The sequence below is a fragment of the Neomonachus schauinslandi genome, chromosome 3 (assembly GCF_002201575.2).
Source record: "Neomonachus schauinslandi chromosome 3, ASM220157v2, whole genome shotgun sequence".
NCBI lineage: Eukaryota > Metazoa > Chordata > Mammalia > Carnivora > Phocidae > Neomonachus > Neomonachus schauinslandi.
The window spans coordinates 66,695,335-66,712,403 of record NC_058405.1 but is presented as its reverse complement, the minus strand read 5'-3'; the positions used below and the strand labels follow the sequence as shown (position 1 = coordinate 66,712,403).

The following is a 17,069-nucleotide window of genomic DNA, read 5'->3' as shown; positions in this document are numbered from 1 at the left end:
AGTTCAGTTTTCTGTTCCCCCATTGTTTATGTTTCCCCTATTTTGTAGTCATATAGTCTCTTAAGGTAGTAATATGTTAGAATTGTACATGTATCTCAATTATGATTTTATTCTATTTTTTTTAAATTATAACATTTGGAACTATTGATTTTTATTCAGATACTATTCTTTCATCCTTATGCTTTCTGTATATTTTATAAATAGACATATTCTGTAGTTATGGAAGTAATGGATAGTAATGGTGAAGAGGACAAAGAATAAAATTTTGTGGCATGAATGCAAAATTTTAACATTCTCATTTTTTGAAATTAAATTTCAACCTATAACTCATGATACATTTCTGGAGTTTTATATTTATACTTAAATGATACTAATTAAATAACAATATATACTTAGAAGTTTTAATAAAAGTTAAATGTCATATTTTGCCTCCATAAAGAAAATGAAATAGTAGTTTCTTATTCTCTGATAACTTCAAAAATTTGAATGTCAGAACTGCCTTTTCATTTTACACAGGATGATAGCAAGCAGGCACAGTTCTTAGCTCTAGCTGTTGTTTACTTCATTTCGGTTCTGATGGTTTCCAAGTATCGTGACATATTAGAACCCCAGCGAGAGACTGCAAGAACTGGAAGCCAACCAGGTAGAAACATCAGACAAGAAATAAATTCGCCAACAAGTACAGGTACTATTTTTTTTAATTATTTGAATTTTTGTCATCATTTATCTCCTTTTTATTTCCTCTTTACATCCCATCCAGTTTTAAACTAGTCCTATTCATTATCATCTTAAATATTTATAAGTAGTTGGTATATAAATGCCAATTTAATACTCTTTAATTCCATAAAAATGTGTAAATTTCCATGATATTTGCTATATTCTCATTTTATCAGTGCAGTTTGGGTTTAATGTTTTCCATATGTTAATATAAATCATTTACTATTTAATATGCAAATAACTGATATATTTTAAATGTATTACTTTTTAACTTTTATGAACATGAAAGTAGATTCTTATAGAGTAATTCAAGACTAAGAATAAGCCAAAATGTGAATCTTTATAGCCAAGTTCAAAGATAACTTCTTTCTTGCTTGCTTATTCTCTCTCTCTCGCTCGCTCTCACTCTCTGTGATTCTTTTGCAGTGTATAATTATTTAAGTATCTAAATATTCTGTCAGAGATTCATAATAAGCCAACATACATTTTAAACTTTATACCAAAGTTGCTTCAATTAAAATCAAAGACTTACAGACAACAATGAACCATCTTGGATCATATTATCTCTCTTATTTAGAGAAGATGCTCATGTTCTGGGAGTTCTTGCATTATCAGCTTTGCCTACTCTGCTTGAAAATGATAAACACATTTTCTGGCAACTAATATTTTAATATCATGGAGTGCCTTCTATCAGTTGCATTTCCTGCCATGTGTTTATAAAATTGTTTCTTGGTTGTTTGCAATGTATCCTTGGTAATCTAGTGGTTATTTCATGTACCATTAGATTAATTTGTAGTTGAAATTGTCTTTCCTAAATAAATGCATATGATATATAAATAAAATGGATATTTTAAAAAGTGAGTAGAAATTAGTGGTCAAATCTCTGCATCTTGTTTTCCCTGAGCATATCATATCTCCTTTACCTTGCTTTTGTGGAAATATGGATTGTGTTTTAGCTATAATACTTTATTGTTGCATGCTACATTTACTTTGAACACATAAACATGATATTATTTCATTATAGTATACTTTTAACTTTATTCGTCAAATTAAACATTATCCTATCATTCCAGCTTATGTCTTTTGACCATTTAAAACATTAAGACTCTTATTATGTTAATCAACTTTTGCTTCATTTTTAATGCATTCATATCAGCTTTATATGTATGAAACAAGCAATACTTTAGTCAGCCTTCCAGTTCTAATTTTGTATGTGTATGTCTTTCTGTATGTTGCTAAAATTACTCTACTTAACAAGTGTATGATATCTCCTTTCTCTTAATACATAACCTCTTTCCTTCCCCCAGAGATGCAGTCTTTATTGCTAGTACTGTTTGCATGTTGCAGTAATATAGAGTTGTCATGGATCTCCAGTGGACCATGTTGCAGGTTGCTACATGCTGGCTCAAATTTGATTCCATGATTTTCTCTACAGTTGTGGTCATACCATCTATCCCTCATCCAAGTTTGAACCATGGATTCCTTGCCAAGTTAATTCCTGAGCAGAGCTTTGCCCACTCATTTTACAAAGGTAATATTGACCTCATCTCCTGACCTGTTTGGGTATTCGTATTTCATTAATTGTTATAAAATAAATATCCGTAATGTAATTGTTTATAGACAAGTATACACCTCAGGTTTCATGGAGATATGATATGTTGTATTTTTATTTGGCTATTGAGAGTAAAATACAGTTTTTATATTTGTATTTCATTACATTTCTTTAAGTATCATCTGCAAATTATGGATACTTAATTTATATGTATAAGAATATTCACAGTGGTGGCATTCACTAGAGATTGCAGAAGAGCCACACCTTAGTAGGAGACTAAAGCAGCCCTAAAATGAAGGCTCCTCTAGACTCACAAGAAAAAAAGCTTAAAAACAAGCCTTGAAAACATCAAATTGATCTATAAGTTACTTAACTTTCTGTCAAAGTTCTACCTCTGTTTAAAGAAATACAAAAAAATTTTTCACCAAACAACATAAAATTCAATGTTAAGCATTCAATAAAAAATTATTAAACATGTAAAGAAGCAGGAAAATGTGCTATATAAGGGGGGGAAATCATTCAACAGAAACTGATTCAGAAAGGACAGTGATGGCAGAATTACCAGATAAGAACATTCAAACAGATATTATAAGTATGTTCAAAATGTTTTTCAATCTAAAAGAAATAGTGAATGTAATGAGAAAAAAAATGGAAGATTTTTTAAAAGAACCAGTTGGAGTTTTAGAGATAAAAAATAAAATAGCTGATATGATGTTTCTGGGTAGGGTTGACATGGGATTACTCTCTGCAGAACAAAGGATTGTAGTAGGCCGAATTCTGTTCCCCGTACCCATTCCACCCAAGATTTTCCCATGTACACACCCTGCATGATTCCTGGGACAGTGAATATGATGGATTTTGCTCCTGTGACTCTGTTGTATTACATAGCACAGTTGCTTTTAAGAGAAAGTGATTATCCATATAGTCCTGACCTAATTACATGAGACCGTAAAGGCAGAGCGTTTTCTCTGGCTGGTTACAGAAAAGGAAGTCAGAGAGACTGAGAGTGTGAAAGTGATTTGACTTGAAGGAAGTCCTTTATTGCTGAGATGAAGGTGACTGCAGTTCAAAGACCTGAGATCACCTTGTAGGAGCTTGAGAGCACAACCTGGCTGACAGTCAGCAAGTAAGTGGGAGACTTAGTCTACAGCAACAAAGAACTGAATTCCTCCAGTAACTTGAGTGAGTTTAAAGAGGACCCTGCGCTCCAGATGATACCATAGTTCAGTGTTTTCTATATATTGGCTAATGATATAGAAGACCAACTTATAGAACAAATAAAGCAGTGAAGTATTTTTTGTTACAACTTGATGAATGCACAGATTTTTTTAATAAAGGTGCAACCTTTGAACATGATGATGAAATAAAGGAAAAATTCAGCTTTATTGCTTATAAACATCTAGCTGTGAACTAAGAAAAATTAGATTAAATTAGATTAGATTAAGTCTGGAGGGTTTTTTTTTTTTGTTTTTTTTGTGCGTGTAGAAGGTGTTCCAAAGGCTTAGCTGTAGTGACTGGAAAATACTCTAGAATAGTTACCCAGATTCAGGAGCATATATCAGAATATCAGTGCACTTCTTTATCAAGGATATTTTCTTGTGAAAACAATATTAGCTCAACTGCACAGTGTTCTTGGTGGCATAATAAAATTTTGAATTATTTTAAGACTGTTGTGGTGAATTTGCTATTTTCTTTACTATGTGATAATATGGAAGCTGATCACAAATAACTGTTATGGTATGCTGTGGTACAGTGGGTACTGAAAGGAAAAGTCCTGTGATGATGTTGGAACTGCAAAGTCAACTTTTGGTGTGTTTTACAGAATAAGAAACCAGTTTGATTCCACTCTTTAAAGACTAGTAGAACTCGCTTTTTTGTCAGATCTGTAAAATATTTTTAATGAATGCAGTACTTACACATGGGGAATGATTGCAACATGTCTTTTAGTAGCAGAAAAGATCAAAGGACAAAAAGAATCTTGGAAGCATACAATTTCTATAACATTTTTCATTACTTAATAATTATTATTTAATATAATTATCAAGAAAGTATCTTGATCTTTAAGGATGATTTTGATTTTGCTCACCCTTGAAAATTTATCTCCTGACATTTTATGTATTTGATAGAATGTTTTGTGTTTAATTTTCCACCAGAAGAAGATTCATACATGAGATTCGTGGAAATGGAATTCATTGCTTTCATTGAAATGTAATTTATATTTGATTATAACAATACAAGATAAGTTATTGGAATGGGGCATTGGTGAGCATTGAGGGAAATTTTGAAGATACAGTTTTTCTAGTTTCATTTTGGATAAAAGTTTAAAATGAATATTCGTTCCATGAACATACCTCTGTGACACTGCTTTCTCTACTCTGCATGATACTAAAATAAAACGAAAGTAGGTTAGCTGTATGTTATTCCCATGAGTGGCATTATTGCCTGTTCAACTTGGATTAGATAAATTAACAAGCAAAAAGCTCTCATTGTCACATTATCAACTTTAAATATTTATATTCCCAGTGTTTGTATAAAACACTTATATAGGGGTCTCTTTTAGGGAGTCATTCTTCTGCTTCAAACTTTGTTTATGATGTGTAATGGGAAAAAATCACAAGTATAATAACATTTGTATATATTGGTCACCTATAAACACACTTTCAGTGAACAGCATGATGAACAGTTTTAAAATTATTTTCTTTTCCCAATATTATCTTTGTTCTGATTAAATTGAAATTTATTTTTCATCTGTAGAGTCAAATAATAAAAAGATTTGTGGTTTTATTTTGTGTACTTAATTTTTTAAATTATTTTTAATTCATTTTCAAAATGTCAATCAGTGATGGTTAAAAAAAAAAGTAAATTTTCGCTTTGAGTTTGATAGTTTGAGATGCACTGATTTGGACTACTCTTCAACTCCTTCACACTTCACTTTCTTCTTTCAGCTCATTATTGAACCTTTTCAACAATGCCGAACTAGCTCTCTGGCCTCTTTTTTTTTTTTTTTTTTTAATCTTTGATAGTCCCTCAGTTCAAAGTCTTATCCCTTTTTGGAGCATTGCCATAGTTTCTTCTTTGGACTTCTTTTCTTTAGTCATTAGTCTGTTACTGATGACAATAAAAAGTAACACTAATGTATATAATAAAGTAATGAAACATATTTAATATTATACATTCATAAAATAAATATTTTATAATATATAACAAATATAATAAAGCTGTTTTTCTTTCTAAAAATTTCTAAAGGCTTCCTATGATTTAGGGGACAAAATTAAAATGTCTTACTTTATAGTGGCGCACTACTGTAGTTCTGATTTACCTGGATTATACAATTGCCTCCAAAGTAGTTTCTTTACCTCTTTCTGTACTCATCTTTATTCAATTTATTACAGTTTTGCTACAATTTGTTTTAAAATGTAAATGATATATATGTTTTTTTTTTTTTACTTAAAATTTTCTGGTAGCATGTAGAGTAAAAATATCACATGGGCTTCGGATAATCTGACTGCTGATTATCTTTCCAGCTTTTTCTCATATTATTCTTCCATTTGCTCACTATGCTACCACAATAAAACTGTCTTTCCCTTCCTTAATAATCACAAGCACTGGGGCGCCTGGGTGGCTCAGTCGTTAAGCGTCTGCCTTCGGCTCGGGTCATGATCCCAGGGTCGTGGGATCGAGCCCCGCATCGGGCTCCCTGCTCGGCGGGGAGCCTGCTTCTCCCGCTCCCCCTGCTTGTGTTCCCTCTCTCGCTGTGTCTGTCAAATAAATAAATAAAATCTTTAAAAAAAAAAAAATAATAATCACAAGCACTATCCTGCCTCTTGATGTTTGTATTTTGTTTCTGGTTTTTGGTTCTCTCTCTTTCCTATTTTTTGCATGACTGGTGCATTTTCATCCTTCAGGTGTCTCCCTGAAGGCGTCCACCTCACAGAGGCTTTCCCTGACTGTTGTAGCTGAGTAGCTTCCTCCCCATGACCAGCCTGTTCTCTACCACTACATCCTCTTCATTTCCTTTTTTGAATTTACACAATTTATTTGTTTAGTTGTTTATTGGAATGTACTTCAAAGGCATAGTCCCTGACACCCGGCATGATGCTTGGAACTAAATAAATATTTGTTAGTAGATGAGTAAGCCAGTGAGAAAGCTAAACAATTTTTTTAAAACTTGATGTTAGCCATAAAATGTATTTCATTATCAAACATGCTAAAAACAGGGATAAGAAACTTTTATTGATAGCTTGGTCTAGAAGCTGTAGAAGCTTTATATTAATTATTTCACTTTAGGTTTAATAAGAATAAAGTTAATATTTAGGTGAACTTATAAATAAATATATTGGTTTTCCTCTAACAATTCATTATTACGGAAAAGAATTAACACTGGAAATAAAAAGTTAAGATAATGTAGTATTGGTAAAAGAATAGGCATATGGCATGATTGGTCTATAAATAGGCTGGAATTTGTATGAATGTTTCTTACAGTATAAATGTATTACCTATAGTATCATACACATTAGTATATAGTACTATATATGTTATATAGTATATTATAAATACAACTTTTCTAGTCAAAGGGAAGAGGAAGTATCATTTGGCAAATGGTAAAGGTTACCAAATGGGCAAACATTTGAAAAAATTAATTTATATCCTATCTCATATATTATGCCAGATATACTTCACATGCATTAAATTTAAAGGTATAAGTGAAACTGATCATAATTCAAGACAATTAAAGTTAATATTTGTATTAAAAAGGTGTTTTAAACTATAACATCAAAAGCTGAGGTTTAAAGTAAAAGATATGACTAAATAGAAGTTTTGTGTATCTCCATGTCTGAAAATATCAACAAAATTTAAAACAAATGCAAACAGGAGAACTTTTACATGTATATGATAAAAGTTAATAGCCTTAATGAATAAAGAGCTCTTACAGATCATTTAAAAGAACGTATCATGCTAAGGGAAACATGTAGAAAGCATCAAACAGTTAACAAAAGAAAAGCAATGTTCAGTACAGATAAGGAAAATATATTTAAATCTAATAACCAAATTTATATTGCAGCAAAAATATACCTTGATCCTGAGTGGCTCAGTCGGTTAAGCATCCAACTCTTGATTTTGGCTCTGGTCATCATTTCAAGGTCGTGAGATGGAGCTCCACATCAGACTACCCTGCTGGAGATTCTGTCTGCCCATCCCCCTCCCCTCTAATCGTGTGTGTTTGCTCTCTCTCAAATAAATAAATCTTTAAAAAGATATATATGTGTGTGTGTATATATATACACACACCATAATTTGCAGATTGGACAAAATTATGAAGGGTTAGAATGCAAAGATGTGCAGGTTTTATAGCATAAAACTATAACCCTTAAGCTAGTAATTTTACTTTTAGAATTGTATCTTCAGGAAACAAGGTTATGCCAATAATTTATATAGAAATATTTTTACCACTCAGTTTTATCTATTGTATGTTTAGAAATAAAGTTAATATTTATTAAGTAAATTATTACATTCATATCAAATACAAAGCTTTTCAGTACTACAGATTTGTTATTTTCTCTTGCTGTTGGAATCATTTTCAATGTATCAATTGTAATCCTGTATGTGGATGCATTATAATTTCTCTTATAAGTACTCTAAAACACTGTCATCATAATATTTATAGAATTTTTATTGGATAATGATGTTGCATAATATATATTACATTTATTTACAGGTAAAAATCATGCCCAGGTATTCCTAGCAACTATCTCTTAAAAACGTCAACTTTTTGAAATAAGTGTCTGTTTTCAGTATTAGTAAAGGTACCAACAAAAACTTCCCTCTCCTCTTCCTTTCTTTTTCTTCCATCCTCCAATCCTTTCCTTCAATTTACTTTATGATTCCTAATTATATATTTGTTGAATAAATGAATGATTTCCTATTACATCCTAGTTGCTGGGGATATATAATAGTGAACACAACATCCCTGTCTTTAGGAAACTAACATTCTAGCAAGGTAGATCATTTATGGAAACCACACACTTAAACATAAAACTGCAAGTTATGCTGCATTCTAAGAATAAAATTACAGACTATTATGAGAAACTATAAAAGAAGAAACCTAATTTAATTTGGGGGTTGAGGATGACTTTTCATAGGAGAGACACTTAAACTGGGAACAAAAAGATGAATTCAGGGACATCTGGGTGGCTCAGTTGATTAAGCGTCTGCCTTACAGCTCAGGTCATGATCCCAGAGTCCTGGGATAAGAGTCTCCTTGCTTGGCGGAGAGCCTGCTTCTCCCTCTTCTTGCTGCTCCCCCTGCTTGTGCTTTCTCTCTCTGTCTGACAAATAAATAAATAAAATCTTTAAAAAAAAAAAGATGAATTCAGTGGGTTTGAGAAAAATGTTGGGGACAGTGGAAGTACATTCCTGAAATAGTAATCACTGTTGAGAGAAATTTCTTGGCATATTTTGGGAACATACGTAGATGGATAAGAAGGGAAAGAGAAACATTTAAAGAGTTCAGATAGGTAGACAGGTACCAAATCATGTAGAGTTTGAAAACTAAGGATTGGGTTTTTAAAATAATTAGAAGAGTATTGTATTAGTGTTCTATTGCTGCCGCATTACAAAATACCACAGACTTATTAGCCTAAAACAACACAAACATATTACCTTACGGTTTTATAGATGACAAGTCTAATATGGATTTGGCCAGGCTAAAATCAAGGCTTCAGCACTGTATGTCTTTCTGGAGGATGTTGAGGAGAATCCATTTTCCTTGCCTTTTCAGCTTCTGGAGACCACCTATATTCCTTGGCTCCTGGCTTTCTTCCTCCTTCCTCCATCTTTAAAACCTGGAACAGTATTTCTTTCAGTCTGTTCTTCTGTAGTTACATCCTCCTCTGAGCACAGCTAGGAAAGGTTTTCTTCTTCTGTGGACTCATGAGATTAGATTGAGCCCACCTGGATAATCCAGGATAGTCTTCCCTTTGCAAAGCTCTCTCATTTAATGTCCTTCTTGTGTAAGGGGACAGTCATAGGTTATGAGAGTTAGGACATGGACATTTTTAAGGGGAGTGTTCATTATTTTGTCTACTATAAGTATCATAATCTGCTTACAATTTTACAAGAGCATTTTAGGTATAATGAAGGAATAGATTAAAGGGGGCATTGAGGGAATCTGGATAAACTGATTGGAGGCTGTTGCTCTCTAGGTAAGTGATGCTTTGCTTAACACCAAGCTGTGGTGGCAGTGGAGATTGAAGGGGAAGATAAATTAGACATACCATGGAGGTAAAAGTGAAAGTATATGGTAATAGATTGGATGTGGGGCCTAGAGTATGCCAAGTTTTCAAAGATAATGCCTGGCTATCTGTCTGAAGTTCTGAGGTCAAATGGCTATTTATCAAAGCAAACAATACTGGTAAGTAAGGTTGAATAGAATGACCAAGACTTCCATTTTCAATGTGTTAAATATTTTTCTTTCCTTTTTACCTTTGACTCCCTTCATGCATTTCTCCCCCCCCTGCCCCAGCAACCACAATCTATTCCTTCTTTGTATCTATGAGCTTGATTTTTTTAAGATTCCACATATAAGTGATATCATATGATAATTCTCTGTCTGACTTACTTCACTTACCATAATGCCCTTGAGGTCTATCTGTAGTGTCACAAATGACAAGATTTCATTCTTTTTAATGGCTGCATAATATTCCATTTTGTTTATTTACCACAGTTTCTTTAGCGATTCATCCATTGATGGACCCTTAGGTTGTCTCCATATCTTGCCTATTGTAAATAATACTGCAGTGAACGTGGGACTGCATTTATCTTTTCCAGTTAGTATTTTTGTTTTCTTCAGATAAATTTGTGGAATTGCTGGATCATATGGTGGTTCTATTTTTAATTTTTTGAGGAGCTTCTATACTGTTTTCCATAGTGGCTGTAGCAATTTCCATTCACACCAGAGTGCACAAGGGCTCTTTCCCCTTCACATCTTTACCAACATTTGTTATTTCTTGTTTTCTTTATAATAGCCATTCTAACAAATATGAAGTGATATTGTGGTTTTGATTTTCATTTCCCTGATGATTAATGATGTTGACCATTTTTTATATATATTTGGTGGCCATCTTTATATCTTCAGAAAAATGTCTATTCATATCATGTGCCTTTTTTAAAAGTGGGTTTTTTTTACTTTTGAGTTATATTGAGTTCCTTATATATTTTTTGTATTAGGCCCTTATTGGATATATAATTTATAAATATTTTCTCCCATTTAGTAGGCTGCCTTTTTGTTGATGGTTTCCTTTGTTATGTAGAAATAATTTAATTTGATGTAGTCCTATATGTGTATTTTTGCTTTGTTGCTTTTGCTTTTGGTATCAGATTTAAAAAATCATTGTCAATACCTATGATGGGGAGGTTACCATGTATGTTTTCTTCTAGGAGTTTTATGGTTTCAGATTTTACATTCAAGTTTTTAATCCATTTTGAGTTAATGTTTGTGTATGGTATAAAATAGTTGTCAAGTTTCATTCTTTTACATGTGACTGTCCAGTTTTCCCAACATCATTTATTGAAAGGACTGTCCTATCTCCATTGTGTATTTTTAAGTCCTTTGTTGTAAATTGACCATGTTGGCATGGGTTTATTTTTGGACTCTCAGGTGCCACTGGTGAGGGAGGCACAAAGCTCGCCCATGGCTGGGTCTCCTCCAGAGCCCTCGTGGGTGAGGGTGTTCTGAGGGCTCTCTGGGCCAGCCAGTCAGCTCCGAATGACACATCTAGCACCGACCCTGCTGAAGGCAGGGAGGGCAGAGCAGGGATCAACTGGCGGAGAGGTGCAGAGAGATGACTAGATCCCCTCAGTCTCACTGTGACATCCCGGGGCCTGGACTGCCCAAGGCCCAGAAGGCACTGGCCTATATATTATCTGTTCCATTGATCAGTGTGTCTGTTTTGATGCCAATACCATACTGCTTGATTACTGTAGCTTTGTAGTATAGTTTGAAATCAGGGAGCATGAAGCTCCAGCTTTTTTGTTCTTTCTCAACATTGCTATGGTTCTTCGAGGTCTTCTGTGGTTCTGTACAAATTTTAAGATTATTTATTTCTGTGGAAAATGCCATTGCAATTTTGATAAGGATTGCATTGAATCTGTAGCTTGCTTTGTATACTATGGGCATTTTGACAATATTGATTATTCCAGTTTTTGAGCATGGAATATCTTCCATTTATTTGTTTCTTCAGTGATTTTCCATTAATCTTTTGCAGTTCTCAATATACAGTTCTTTACCTTCTTGGTTAAATTTATTCTTAGGTATTTTATTCATTTTGATGTAGTTGTAAGTGGGATTGTTTTCTTAAATTCTCTTTCTGATTGTTTATGATTAGTGTATAGGAATGCAACAGTTTTCTAGATAGTGATTTTGTATCCACAGCTAAATGAATTTATTTATTCTAACAGTTTTTTTTGATGGAGTCTTCAAGGTTCTCTATATATAATATGTCATCTGCAGATAGTTTGTTTTTCTTCTTCCTTTACAATATACATGCCTTTTATTTCTTTTTCTTGCCTAGTCATTCTGCCTAGGACTTCTAATACCATGTTGAATAAAAGTGGCGAGAGTGGGCATCCTTGTCCTGTTCCTGATCTTAGAGGAAAAGCTTTCAGTTTTTCACCATTGATGATGTTAGCTATGGGATTATTATATATGGCCTTTAATATGTTCAGGCCTCTATACCCACTTTGTTGAGAGTTTTTATAATAAATTGATGTTAAGGGGTGCCTGGGTGGCTAAGGTGGTTAAGCATCTGCCTTCAGTTCAGGTGGTGATCCCATTGGGATCAAGCCCTGTGGGGCTCCCTGCTGGGCCGGGAGCCTGCTTCTCCCTCTCCCTCTACCCTTTCCCCCAGCTCGTGCTCACACTTTCTGTCTCTCAAATAAAAGCATTAAGTCTATTAAAAAAATTGATGTTAAATTTTGTCAAATACCTTCCCTGCATCTATTGAGATGATTATACGATTTTTATCCTTTTTGTTAATGTGGTTTATCACATCAACTGATTTGCAGGTGTGGAACCATTCTTCTTTCCCTGGAATAAATCCCACTTGATCATGGTATATGATCCATTTAATGTGTTGTTGAATTCAGTTTGCTAATATTTTGTTGAGGATTTTTGCATCTATGTTTATTAGAGATACTGGCCTGTAATTATCTTCTCTTGTGGCCTCTTGTCTGGTTTTAGTATCAGGGTAATGCTGGCCTCAATAAAATGAGTTTGGAAGAGCTCCCTCTTTATTTTGGAAGAGCTTGAGAAGGATTGGTACTAATTCTTCCTTTAATGTTTGGTGAAGCCATGTGGTCCTGGACTTTTGTTTGTTGGTAGATTTTGATTACTGATTCAGTCTCCTTACTAGTAATTAGTCTATCCAGATTTTCCATTTCTTCGTGTTTCAGACTCTGTAGATTTATGTTCTAGGAATTTGTCCATTTCTTCCAGGTTGTGTCTAATTCATTGGTATATTATTTGTAGTAGTCTATGATCCTTTGTATTTTTGTGATGTCTGTTGAAAGAGCTCCTCTTTCATTTGTGATTTTATTTGAGTACTCTGTCTTTTTCCTTTATGAGTCTAGCTGAAGGTTTGTCCATTTCTTTATCGTTTCAAAGAACAAGCTTTTAGTTTCAATGATCTTCTCTATAGTCTTTTTAGTCTCTATTTGATTTATTTCTGCTCTAATCTTCATTATTTCCTTTTTTGTCTACTAACTTTGGGCTTCATTTATTCTTCTTTTTCTCCACCTTTTTTTTAACACCTTGAGGTGTAAAGTTAGATTGTTTATTTGAGACTTTTCTTCTTTCTTGAGGTAGACATTTATTGTTATGAACATCCCACTTAGATCTGCTTTTGCTGCATCCCACAAATTTTGATATGTTATATTTCCATTTTCTTTTGTCTCAAGGTATTTTTTTATTTCTCTTTTGATTTTTTCTTTGGCCAGTTGGTTGTTTAGTAGAATGTTGTTTAACTCTACATATTTGTGAATTTTCTAGTTTTCTTTGTGTAGCTGATTTTTAGTTTCATAACACTGTGGTCAGAAAAGATGCATGATACAATTTCAGTTTTCTAAAATTTATTAAAACTTGTTTTGTGGCCTCATGTATTCTGGAGAATGTTCCATGTGCACTTGAGAAGACTGTGTATTTTGTTGTTTTTGGATGAAATGTTCTATATATTATCTGTTAAGTTCATCTGGTCTAATGTAGTATTTAAGGCTGATGTTTCCTTAGTAATTTTCTGTCTACTTCTCTTGTAGGTCTGTTAATATTTGCTTTATATATTTAAATGTTACTATGTTGGATGCATAAATATTTACAAATGTTACATCTTCTTGTCCAATTGACCCCTTTATCATAATGTAACTATCATCTTTGTTTCTTATTACAGTCTTTGTTTTAAAAGTGTGTTTTTTTTCTGACATGAGTACAGCTACTCCACCTTTCTTTTGGTATGGAATATCTTTTTCCATCCCTTCACTTTTATTCTCCACATGTCCTTACATCTAAAGTTAGTCTCTTGTAGGCAACATATAGATTGTTCCTGTTTTTTGTGGCTGCCACCCAGGAAAAACCTCTTGACCACCTGGCTCTGAACGCCAGAGGAGCTTGTGTTTCTGGTGTTACGGGATTTTGATAATCTGTGTCACCCAGAAAGGAGCTTATGCCCCAGCCTGGCATCCCAATTTTTGCAACTGCTACCAGGGTACAATGTTTATCACCTGACTCTGGCCACTTATGCTTGTGAGTCTAACAGCGCTGTAACCAATGGGGAAAGAGTTCTTAAATAGCTACCACCCACAGGGCGCAGCTAGAGGCAGCAGACCCAGGAACTCTGTCTTCCTGAGAAGAAGGCTTATTAGCTAATCATGCTACACCCTGAGGGGCAGGCTTCTAATTAAACATGCATCTAAAGGCTGACTGTAACCCTTTCCAGAGACTTCAGAGGGCAGGCACCATCTCTGCATGCTCTCTCTGTGCACTCCAGAGCACCAGTGTCTCCCGGGGGGGCGGAGCTTTACATATCTCTAGTGCCCTGGTTTTTATATCTATTGCCCTGTTTTCTGCAGCTGCCCACCCAGGGATGCCCCTTGATCACCTGGCTCTTGTGGGTAGGGGAGCTTTCATTCCTGGGTCCCACAGGACTCTGCCAATCTGAGCAACAGTTCTTGGCAGGATGCCACCCCCGGGGTACTACACAGACAGCTGACTGAAGCACACCCTCTAGTCTTTCTGTGAAGGAGGCCTATTTGCTTGTCCTGGAGCTTGACCTTAGGCACATATCTTACGGCCTGTGGAGTTGATCCCAAGGCGTATAGGCTGTGGATGCCACCTTGGTGCTTTTCTTCTCCCTGGCTTCAGCTTACTGGTATTTCTCAGAAAAGAGCATATGCACTCATCCCAGATCCCTGTGTTTTGCAATTGCCACTCAGGGGACACTGCCAGTTCCTATGGCTCTCATGGCCAGTGGGGCTTACACTTTCGGTTCCATAGAACCATATATATTTTCTTTAAAGAGCTCCTGCCTGAGGGTCTGTCAATCTAATTAACCTGAATCATCTAATTAGGGATACTGGCAGGTCTTAGCACTTCATCAACTACTGGGAGCTCTTAAAACATAGGTTGCTTGGACAAGTGCAAAAGTCTGAGAGACAACAGAGAGCTGGGGCCTTTGGGTTGAATGCAAGATTCATATCCTATAGGAGCCTACTCCTTCAAGCCTAGGAGAAGTGGTTGTTTCATCTAATACATTAGAAACCAAGACAGAGAGGCAAGCAAAATGAAGCAACAGAGGAATATGTTCCAAATGAAAGAAAAAGATAAAACCTCAGAAACAAGCTAATGAAATATAGATAAGTAATTTACCTGATAAAAAGTTAAAAATAATGGTCATAAAGATGCTCACTGAACTGGGAAGAAGAATATGTGAACATAGTGAGAACTTCAACAAAGAGATGGGAAAAATAAGAGCGAACCAACTAGAAGTTACGGAGCTGAAGAAAAAAATAACTTTAAAATTAGAGTAGTTCAGCAACAGACTAGATGAAACAGAGGAAGGTAAGTCAACTCAAAGACAAGGTAATAGAACTCCTATAATCCAAGCAGCAAAAAATAAAAAAGGGTGAAGATAATTTAATGTTCTTACGGGACAACATCGGAACACATTAACATTTGCATTATAGGATTTCCAGAAGAGAAGAGAGAGAGGAAGAAATCTTATTTGAAGAAGTAATGGCTGAAAACTTCCCTAACCTGGGGAAGGAAACAGATATCTAGATGTATTAATTTTGAGATGTCTGTGGAAATCTTCTAAGTCTTTGAAAAGCTGAATTAAGGAAGGAGAGTAGAAGTGATAGACTGACAAGTTTCTTAATCCTTACAGCCTACTTAAGATCTACATTTTTCAAGTGCAATCTCTGCAATTCTGAAAGCATAACTAATTTTTCCAAGGTAACATGGAAAACTAGTAAGTTATGGAGCCAGAATTGGAACTTTGATCAATTTGATTGCATTACTATTACTATTACTTTCAGTTATGACACAGTTCTTCCAGAAAGGAGGAGAGATAACCAAAACACTTAATGGCTAGAAATGTAAGAAGATCTGGGGTTGAGAAGTTGTTCTGTTAGGATAGGAGATACTGGTCTGCAGATAGAGGGGCCAGAGCTAGGAAAGATAGACAGAAGTTGAAGATGAGTAAAGAAAATAACTGATAGATGGTTTGGCTCTATATTTTCTTAAAGGATATGGTGATAGTGATGATGATAACAGTAAAATCAATAATGGCAGCAGCAGGTACAAAAATTTATGTTGAGATTACTCAATGCCAGGCACTATTCATAAATTATGTTCTTTAATCATCACAGCAGTGTAATGTATAATGCATACTCTATAATGTATGTACTGTTACTATGCCAATTTTACAGATAAAAGATGGATACTGAGAAAGCTTAAGTGGTAAACAAGTCTTCACAGAAAGTCAAACAGTCTTAATTTAAAAGCCTGAACTCTTAACCATGTATAACTTGCAAATCATGGCTTATCTGATAATATTAACAGAATTAAACTATTATTTGGTTGCTTCTTTTTTTCTGCAACTGAAGACAAGTTTTAGGCATATATGTTGGCATTTTATTATTAATGCTAATGGTTGCTTCCATAACACTGGAGATGCATGATGTATTTTAATGGGAAAGTGTTTTTTCTTTGAGAAGAAAAGAGATAAAGAGTGCTACAACAAGCTAGAGCAAAGGAAAAGCAAAATATGTAAATATGAATATTTTATAATTGTTAATTGATACTTTATTCAAAATGTAGAAATTGGAATTGTAAACATCACTTAAAGGTTGGACTTCTGGAAAGAGTGGAGTAAGGACCTCCAAAGAACTCCTCCAAAAAGCAAGGAGAACACTGGCAAAAATTGTCAAAATCATCTTTTCCCAGTCTCTGGAAAGTAATCAAAGACTTGCAACAATCAAGAGAGTGCTAATTCAAGAAAAACTACAGAATCTTTATGAGAATAGCAAGCTTTTTAGTGATTTAACTTGCTCTGTTCGTATCCAGTTCTCAGCTCTGTGGCGTCCTTGAAAATCTGCATCCAGACCACTGTGGTAGCTGTAGCAGCGCTGGAAGGAGGCCAATTATGTTTGGAGTTTTCAGAAAGTCCACTGAACACTGTATCTAACCTGTCTGGAAGCTCCCTGGTAAAGTTTCATTCACAGAGCTTATCCACCTGACCAGAGCTTGCTTGAT

At 34.5% G+C, this 17,069-nt stretch overlaps 1 protein-coding gene across 1 annotated transcript in view; it reads left to right on the top strand.

The window, feature by feature from the left end:
- NBEA (neurobeachin) overlaps positions 1 to 17,069 on the top strand; it is a 748,838-nt gene that overhangs the window by 253,049 nt on the left and 478,720 nt on the right. Inside the window, 2 exon segments of the mRNA XM_044913201.1 lie at positions 517 to 685; positions 2,153 to 2,248. Coding sequence (XP_044769136.1) covers positions 517 to 685; positions 2,153 to 2,248 — 265 coding nt within the window.